Genomic DNA, 9506 nt, shown 5'->3' with positions numbered 1-9506 from the left:
GGTGCAAGAGGAGTTATAGGTGGAAATGGGGGCTGGGATCAGGCGCCTAGATATTTTGAAAGTGGGGGCCCTAGAGAGACCTAACAGATAGGATACCAGAGCAGAACTCTGTGCAGAGCCTTAAAGGTGAGGACAATACCCCGAGCACTTTTGCTTGGCAATTTAGCATGTGTTAAAGGACAACTTGCTTTGTCTTTCTACAGTTTAAGAAGATATTAAATAGGCTGAGCTATGAAACACTACCTGACAATACACTTTTCACCTCCAGGGTGCATCTTCTCTATGAAAAGAGCTGTGGTCTAACCACGTGTTAGCTAACACAGGCTAACTAAAATGGGAGAAAATCCTAGTAAAGACAAAGCAGCTTGCAGTTTTCACACGTTAGCAGGCTGAGGCAAACTAACTTGTGAAACTACAAGTCACCTTATCTTCACTAGTTATTTTGTGTTAAAAATACACCTTTTCTTCTCCTGAAGGCAAGATCCTCATCTAGACAAAGTGAGTGGGAGTAGAAGGGGCAGCACCTTGAAGAAGGCAGTTACAATCTCCACAGGCCAAGTCCTATTTCCCTGTCAGATCTTTCTGACTGCTCTTGTTTGGGAGTGGAGGTACCAGCTCTGAGTCCTGTTGCTAACACTTTTTAATCTTCTCCTCTCTCAGGCAGCTCAAAACAAAATGCCACATCCAACTCACAGCATGTGACCTGGTCGTAGTATCCAGCCTCTTTATTTTGCTAAGAGCAGCATCACCCTAAACATCCCCCTGCTGCTTGAAGCAGAAGCCTGACATGTCTGTTTTTGTTAATGTAACATCAGGGTTAGGAAGAGACGCTCCAGATCAGCTGACTCTTCTGATGGAGACAGTGAACGTTATCTTTGAAGAAGGAAACCTACCATCCTTAAACCATGGAGTAGCTTGGCCAGTATTCAAGAAGGCATCACTGGTCCCTAGAGATCTCGAAAATGATCACCTGGTCTCCCTTTCTTGGGAAAATTAATGGAAGAGCTACGAAAGAGCAGCCTCCAATGCCACCTAGTCACACACCGAGGTCCTGGGCTCCACAGGGTCCTGCTCTCCAGGCATGAAAAGTAGAATTATACAGAAGGAAAAACACAGGGTTCAAATGAGTCTCAGCATAACCTGAACGCAGCAGGAGCTACCAGACACCTTGCAGAAGAGGTTGTGCCACACAGTAACTACCAGAAATGATTTTTAAAAGCACCAGTTCCAAAGTCATCAATCAGCTGTTCATTTTACTGACAGAAGCATGGGGAGAGTTCGCCACCTGGTGGCTCTTCAAGTAAGTTATTGCCAAATATACCCATGGGCTGGGGAGATAGATCAAGCAGATGTTTAAAAAATTGCATTGGCCTAGATCATCCCTGTCTGATCCATACATGGAGGGGATGCTCACACAAAGGTCTCTCCCTCATACACAGAATGGGGACTCACTTTGGATACTACAAGGACCTGTGCGGGAAGGGGGGGAAACACGTTGCTCCCTCTCTAAGGATCTCCTGGCAGCTGTGGCCAGGAAGAATCCCAAACAGATTGGCTTCATTGGAGACTCACTTTCAGGGAGCTGGAAGGGGAAACCACCAGGAGTCACAGCTGGTATAGAAGCACAAGGTCACCATGCAGATGGACCTGCTCAGATCCCAGGGGATCCACCAGATTTGGGCTCTACAAGGGGAGGTATGTCCCCATAATGGGACAGGGTGGGAGGGGGAGACACACAGTTAGGAAATCCTTATGGCGATTTGCATCCCCAGAACTCCCTGGCAGGGATCTTCTGTGAGAAGTGACGACTGAACCCCTTGTCGTTTGTGCTCCATGGACACGTGCATAGCAGTAAAATGCAGATTTATCAGCCATGGGTCTAGAAACAAGGATGTGCAGCAGTTTCTGAAATTCTGCAGAAATCCCATTTCCAAGAACACAATGTTCTTTTCTATTCATTTTCTCTCTTACAAGTAACTAACTTTATTAAATGCAAAATACCATGCTAATGCTACATTTACCGAATGGGGGATGCAACCTAGTGACAGATGATGGGGAAAAAGCTGAAGTACTCAATGTTTTTTTTGCCTTGGTCTTCACAGACAAGGTCAGCTCCCACACTGCTGTCTTGGGCACCACAGTATGGAGAGGAGGTGAGCTCTCAGTGGTAAAAGAACAGGTTAAAGACTGTTTAGAAAAGCTGGACCTGCACAAATCCATGGGTCCAGATCTAATGCATCCGAGGGTACTGAGGGAATTGGCTGATGTGATTGCAGAACCATTGGCCATTATCTCTGAAAATTTCTGGTGATCGGGGGACATCCCAGACGGTTGGAAAAAGGCAAATATAGTGCCCATATTTTAAAAAGAGAAGAGAGAAAACCTGGGGAACTATAGACTTCACTTCAGTCCCTGGCAAAATCATGGAGCACATCCTCAAGGAATCCATTTTGAAGCACTTCAAGGAGAGGAAAGTGATCAGGAACAGTCAGCATGGATTCATCAAGGGCAAGTCATGCCTGACCAACCTGATTGCCTTCTATGATGAGATAACCGGCTTTGTGGATGAGGGGAAAGCAGTGGACGTGATATATCTTGACTTTAGCAAAGCTTTTGATAACGGTCTTCCACAGTATTCTTGCCAGCAAGTAAAAAGAGTATGGATTGGATATATGGACTATAAAATGGGTAGAATGCTGGCTAGATTGTCAGGCTCAACGGGTAGTGATCAAGAGCTCAATGTCTAGTTAGCAGCCAGTATCAAGCAGAGTGCCCGAGGGGTTGGTCCTGAGGCTGGTTTTGTTCAACATCTTCATTAATGATCTGGATGATGGCATGGATTGCACCCTCAGCAAGTTCAGAGATAACACTAAGCTGGGGGAAGAGGTAGATACACTGGAGGGTAGGGATAGGGTCCAGAGTGACCTAGACAAATTGGAGGATTGGGCCAAAAGAAATCTTATTCGGTTCAACAAGGACAAGTGCAGAGTCCTGCACTTAGGAAGGAAGAATCCCATGCACTGCTACAGGCTGGGACAGACTGGCTAAGCAGCAGTTCTGCAGAAAAGGACCTGGGAATTACAGGGGATGAGAAGCTGGGTATAAGTCAGCAGGATGCCCTCGTTGCCAAGAAGGCCAACGGTATATTGGGCTGTATTAGTAGAAGCATTGCCAGCAGATTGAGGGACGTGATCATTCCCCTCTATTCGGCACTGATGAGGTCACACCTGGAGTTTTACATCCAGTTTTGGTCCCCCCACTACAAAAGGGATGTGGACAAATTGGAGAAAGGCCAGCGGAGGGCATGAAAATGATTAGGAGCCATGTGACTTGTGAGGAGAGGCTGAGGGAACTGGGGTTATTTAGTCTGCAGAAGAGAAGAGTGAGGGGGGATTTGATAGCTGCCTTCACAGAGGATGGAGTTCAGCAGTTCTCAATGGTGGCAGATGACAGAACAAGGAGCAATGGTCTCAGGTTGCAGTGGGGGAGGTCTAGGTTGGATATTAGGAAACACTATTTCATAAGGAGGGCAGTGAAACACTGGAATGGGTTCCCTAGGGAGGTGGTGGAATCTCCTTCCTTAGAGGTTTTTAAGGTCAGGCTTGACAAAGCCCTGGGTAGGATGATTTAGTTGGGAATTGGTCCTGCTTTGAGCAGGGGGTTGGACTAGATACCGCCTGAAGTCTCTTCCAACTCTGATATTCTATGATACTGTGGGGGAGGAATGTGAAGGGCGGGACTCGGGGGACGAGGCTGTGGGGGAGGGGTGTGTAGGAAGTGGGGGAGGGGTGTGCCAGGCAGGGCACGGGGCGGGGCAGGTTCAGGGATGCCCAGATGTTTCAGGGGGCCTGGGGCAAAGCGGGGGGAGCTGCGGTGCTTGCACTCATCCGGTGGCGGTCCGGGTCTCTGGCAGCATTTCGGCGTCGGGGAGCCCTCCAGTCACTCTGTGTCTTCAGCAGCACTGAAGGGCCCCCCCCCCGCCGAAATGACGCTGAAGACCCGGACTGCTGCCTGACCAGGGGTCGTGGGGCCCCTGCGGGGCCCGGGGCAAATTGCCCCAGTTACTCCCCCGCCTGGGCAGCCCTGGGCAGGTTACCACCTTTCCCCCGCTGCCGCCTCCCCCTCGACACCCGTCAGCTGCTGGCACACCCGGCACGAGCCAGGAGGGGGCAGCAGTGACCCACAGCGCCCCTGTCGGCCGGGAGGAGCAAGTGCAGGCACCTCATTGCCACCGGCAGCCACAGGCCAGGGCACAGGGTGCCCAGACAGCAAGTGTGAAAAATCGGGATGGGGTCGGGGGTAATAGGAGCCTAGATAAGAAAAAGCCCCAAATAGCGGGACTGTCCCTATAAAATCAGGACATCTGGTCACCCTACCAGGGCACCACGTGCGGTGTGCCCTGGGCAGGCCTGGCCCAGGTGGGTCTGGCTTGGGAGAAGCAGGCGAGTCCCTGCCCATGCACCCTGCCCCCAGCAGGCTCAGAACTCAGCACTTTGCTGTGCAAAACACAGGTCTTGTGCTAGGGTCACAGGATCGCACCCGAGTGCAGCCAAACCCTCAGCCCAGCACACACTCTCCACACATGTGCACACACATGTACACACACACCACCATGCAAACCTACATACACAGACACAGTCAGAGCCCTCCCTTAGGTGCAGCGAATCATGCCAACCGCTCTGGGCCCCGAGCTTCAATGTGCATGTGTCGGGCGGGGGATGCTAGGCTGGTCTGGGTGGAATGGGGTTGGGGTGCCTGGGGGACCAGGTCAGCCTGGGGGTTGGGGTTATGGGTTTGGGGGACCAGGCCAGCCCAGGGGAGGGGTTATGAGTTCAAGGGGGCCAAGCCAGCCTGGGGGTTGGAGTTATGGGTTCGGGGGGCCAGGCTGGTCTGGGAGTTGGAGTTACAGGTTCAGGGGGCCAGGCTAGTGCGGCGGAGGGGCTACGGGTTCGTTCCGGGGAAGGGGTAGCGTGGCGCCTGGCGCTGGCAGCGGGGTTCAGGCCTGCACTCACTGGTGGGAAATGCACATTGTGTTTATTTTTCTTGTTCACCCACCGCCACCCCTGTCACCAGCATCCTAGCACTGCCAAACACACCAACGCCAGGCTGACCCCATTCATTGACCTTCCACCCTGGACCCCTCCCTTTTCCAGGACCCCCCAGCACAGGGGGGCCCCTTATCCATAGTACAGGTGCCACCCTGTGACTCTCCATACTCCCTCGCCCCCCAGCACTGGTGTCCCCTCCCGACACCAGATTTCACCTGTATAAAAAATGTTGGGGGGGGCATACAGGCCGATTTGTCCCGGGGCCGCACAGTCCCCTTGGGATGGCCTTGGACGCACTGTCACACATACAGCAGCACACACGTGCGCACTCCCCCCCCTCCCCAGAGGCAGATTATGATTTTTTTGGCAGCCTGGGCACAAACAACATTTGGGCCTCCATACCCTGGGGGCCTCGGGGCCAGAACCAGGGGGGCCAGGCCCTCCCACTTCTTTAATCTGGGTATAATAGCCTCAGGCAGGTGCTGTACTTTGTGGTGGGGGATCTGGTGATCAGCTCACCTGGTGTGAAGCGCAGCCTCTGCTAGCAGTGTCCCCACACCAGCTTCTTTCCCATTTGGGGAGGGTGTAAGGTGGGCCTTAGCCCCACCACCATCATGGGGTCCTGTTCCTCCTTTCTCCCACCCCAGGCCCCACACCCTGGCAAGGCCAGAAGCTGGAGCCCAGGCTGTGAGAAGAGCCGCAGGGAGCCTGGGTCACTGGGGGAGCCCTGCATCCACCACCCACCCTGGGCAGTGCATCCAGGGGGCAGAGACAGGGGCCTAGGGCTGCTCTCAAACACCCAGCCCCTGCCCAGGGCAGGTGGAGGGTCCGGGGCTCCCTGTCTGGCTCTGACCACTGCCCAGCTCTGGCTTCTAGCCTGGCTAGAGGGCAGGGCCTCAGGAAAGAGGAGGAGCAGGAAGCGGGGCCTCAGTGGTTCCCCCACCTCTACCCAGCTTCCAGCACTCCTGTGGGGGCCTGGGGCACAGGTCCCATGGGCCCTTGTGATAATCTGCCACTGCACACACCATCACATGCACAAGTGCACAGATTCACACATGTGAATATGCTCATAGACCAGGGGTGAGCAAACTTTTGGGCCTGAGGGAATAGAAATGGAATGGCAGGCCATGAATGCTCACAAAATTGGGGTTGGGGGTCAGAAATGAGTTCAAGGTGTGGGAGGGGGCTCCAGGCTGGGGAGAGGGGTGCAGGATGAGGGCTCCAGCTGGGGGTGCATACTCTGGGGTGGGCCTAGGGATGAGGGGTTTGGGGTACAGGAGGGTGCTCTGGGCTGGGATCGAGGGGTTCAGAGGGCAGGAGGGGGATGAAGACTGGGCAGGGGGTTGGGGCATAGTGAGAGGCTCAGGGTGCAGGCTCCAGGTGGTGCTTACCTCAAACGCCTCCTGGAAGCAGCGGCATGTCCCTTCTCTGGCTCCTTTGCGAGACGTTACCCGGCAAGTCTGCACGCTGCCCCGTGCGCTGCCCCATCCACAGGCACCGCCTCTGCAGCTCCCATTGGCTTAGGTTCCCGGTTAATGGGAGCTGCAGGGGCAGTGCTTAGGGCAGGAGCAGTGTGCAGAGTGGAGGTCCCTGACTGCCCTTATGACGTAGGAGCCAGAGGGGGAGTCATGGCGCTGCTTCTGGGAACCACGTAGAGCGGCCCCCAACCCTGTTCCCCAGTGGGAGCTAGCGGGCTGGATTAAAATAGCCAACGGGCCATAGTTTGCCCACCCCCGACATAGACACACAATCATATACACACCATCACACATGCACATGCATGTACACAAACATGTAGATACACAGCAAATGTGTGCATGCACAGTCATATACATAGACCATCAGACGTGTGCACATGCACATACATGCACCCACAGGCACTCCCCAGCATGTGTGCCCACACATACAGACACATCATCACATATGTGCACACTCTGATACACACACCATCACACAGGTATACACCACACTTGCTGGAGGATTCTCTGCATCTTGAGATCTTTAAACCACGATTTGAGAACTTCAGTAGCCCAGACTTAGGTTAGGGGTTTGTTACAGGAGTGGGTGAGATTCTGTGGCCTGCATTGTGCAGGAAGTCAGACTAGATGACCATAACGGTTCCTTCTGACCTTAAAGTCTATGAGTCTATGAGGTGCACACCATCACATGTGCACATGCACCTAGACACACGCTGTCACATACATGCATAGACACACACTTTCATGCTGTTAGACATGTTCACATGCACCAGGCTGAAATTCCAGGTTCAGGTGCTAGGTGCATGCAGACAAGTTCTGGAAATATTCAGATACAGCCCAGAAAATAGCCCCTGAGCTGCCCTGGAAATGGGGCATAACCCAGGCAGCTTGGAGCAGCCCCACGTTCCGAGCTGAGGGGAAGGCCACAAGGCACCATCCTGGGAGCTGGGAAATTGTCCGCTCCGAAGGGACAAGGGCCCTCAGCTTGCACCCCTCCTGGTGTTCCCTGAGGCTTGGCCCCTTCTCATGTGTGTCTGCCCCAGGCAGTTACAGTGAGCGGGTCCGTGGGGCCGCACTTAGGGTGACCAGATGTCCCGATTTTGGGTCTTTTTCTTATCTAGGCTCCTATTACCCCCCCCACCCCGCTCCCGATTTTTCACACTTGCTGTCTGGGCACCCTAGCGGCTCCCGCCCTTCTGGGGATACAGTCCCTCCCCGTGGATTCCCGCTGGGGCTGGCGGCCGCCAGGGGGAGGCTGGACGCAGCTCCCCCGCCCTATTCCGGGCCAGCTCCCCGGGCTCCCCGCCCCGCACGTGGGCTGCCCGCCCGACTCCCCACGCTGCAGCGTGACGCGCGGCCGGGGCGCTGCGGTGTATGCGGAGCGCCATGGCGGTGCAGGCGGCTGCGGCGGGCAGCTGGGGCCGGAGCCGGGGCGCTGTGCTGCTGCTCTTCTTCTCGCTCTCCCGCCGCCCGCCCGCCGGGGCCGCCTGGCTGCTGGGGCTGCGGCCCGAGGACACGGCTCCGGGCAGGGTCTGGCTGGAGGCCGGCGAGCTGGGGGCAGTGGAGGGGGCCAGTTTCCTGCTTCGCCTCTACTTCCAGCCGCCGCCCGAGGGGAACGGCAGCCGAGGGCCCCCCGGCGCGGGCAGCGAGCCCCGCCTGGTCTTCATCGAGGAACCGCCGGCGAGAGCGAGCCCGGCGCCCGGGAAGCGCTGCCAGCAGGAGAGCGCCTGGGCCTCGGACGTGGAAGTGCTGGGCCAGCTGCAGCCGGGCGGCTCGTCCGGCTCTGCCCGGGTGCGGGTGCGGGTGCGGGAGCCGCGCAAGGAGGAGCCCGGGGCCGGGCCGCGGGGGCGGCTCTTCTCGCTCTGCGCCTGGGACGGGCGCGCCTGGCAGCACCACGGCGCGGCGGGCGGTTTCCTGCTGCGGGTGCGGCGGGCGGCGCGGGAGCCCTGGCTGCTCGGGCCGCTGCCGGCGGCTGGCTGGCTCCGGGCCCTGGGGGCGCTGCTCCTGCTGGGGCTGTCGGCGCTGTTCAGCGGCCTGCGCCTGGCGCTGCTGTCGCTGGACCCGCTGGAGCTCCGCGTGCTGCGCAACAGCGGCTCGGCGGCGGAGCAGGAGCAGGCGCGCCGCGTGCAGGCGGTGCGGGGCCACGGCGGCACCTACCTGCTCTGCACCCTGCTGCTGGGCCAGGCCGGGGCCAACGCGGCGCTGGCCGGCTGGCTGTGCGCATCGCTGCCCGGCCAGGGGCCGGCGCTGGCCGGCTGGGTGCAGGGCGTCCCCTGGCTGCCCGTGCTGCTCTGCACCGGCGCCGTGTTCCTGGGCGGCGAGGTGCTGCCCTACTCGGTGTGCTCCCGGCACGGGCTGGCCATCGCCTCGCACACGCTCGGCCTCACCCGCCTGCTGATGGCCGCCACCTTCCCCCTCTGTTACCCGCTGAGCCGCCTGCTGGATTGGGCGCTGCGCCAGGAGCTCAGCACCTTTTCCACCCGCGAGCGCCTGCTGGAGACGCTGCGCGCCGCCGACCCGCACAGCGACCTGGTGCGGGAGGAGCTGGCCATGGTGCAGGGCGCGCTGGAGCTGCGCACCAAGGTGGTGGAGGACGTGCTCACCCCGCTGGCCGACTGCTTCCTGCTGCGCTCCGACGCCGTGCTGGACTTCGCCACAGTCTCCGAGATCCTGCGCTCCGGCTACACCCGCATCCCGGTCTACGAGGGCGACCGGCGGGACAACATCGTGGACCTGCTCTTCGTCAAGGACCTGGCCTTCGTGGACCCGGACGACTGCACCCCGCTGCAGACCGTCACCCGCTTCTACCACCGGCCGCTGCACTGGGTCTTCAGCGACAGCCGCCTGGACACGCTGCTGGAGGAGTTCAAGAAGGGTGAGGGCGCCGGACCCCCGGTTCCGTCCTCAGGCCACGCAGCGGCACCGCCCGTCCCGACACCCCGGGGCTCCGGCACCGCCTGGCTGTGCGCTCCGGGGCCAC

At 57.8% G+C, this 9506-nt stretch overlaps 1 protein-coding gene across 1 annotated transcript in view; it reads left to right on the top strand.

The window, feature by feature from the left end:
- The first annotated feature begins 7912 nt into the window (after positions 1-7912).
- CNNM1 (cyclin and CBS domain divalent metal cation transport mediator 1) overlaps positions 7913-9506 on the top strand; it is a 54728-nt gene continuing 53134 nt past the window's right edge. The window contains exon 1 of the mRNA XM_030568818.1: positions 7913-9401. Coding sequence (XP_030424678.1) covers positions 7913-9401 — 1489 coding nt within the window. The remainder of the gene's footprint in view (positions 9402-9506) is intronic.

This window comes from Gopherus evgoodei, chromosome 7 (assembly GCF_007399415.2).
Source record: "Gopherus evgoodei ecotype Sinaloan lineage chromosome 7, rGopEvg1_v1.p, whole genome shotgun sequence".
NCBI classification, from domain to species: Eukaryota; Metazoa; Chordata; order Testudines; family Testudinidae; genus Gopherus; species Gopherus evgoodei.
The sequence above is the reverse complement of the archived record's forward strand: the minus strand, read 5'-3'. Positions and strand labels throughout refer to the sequence as shown.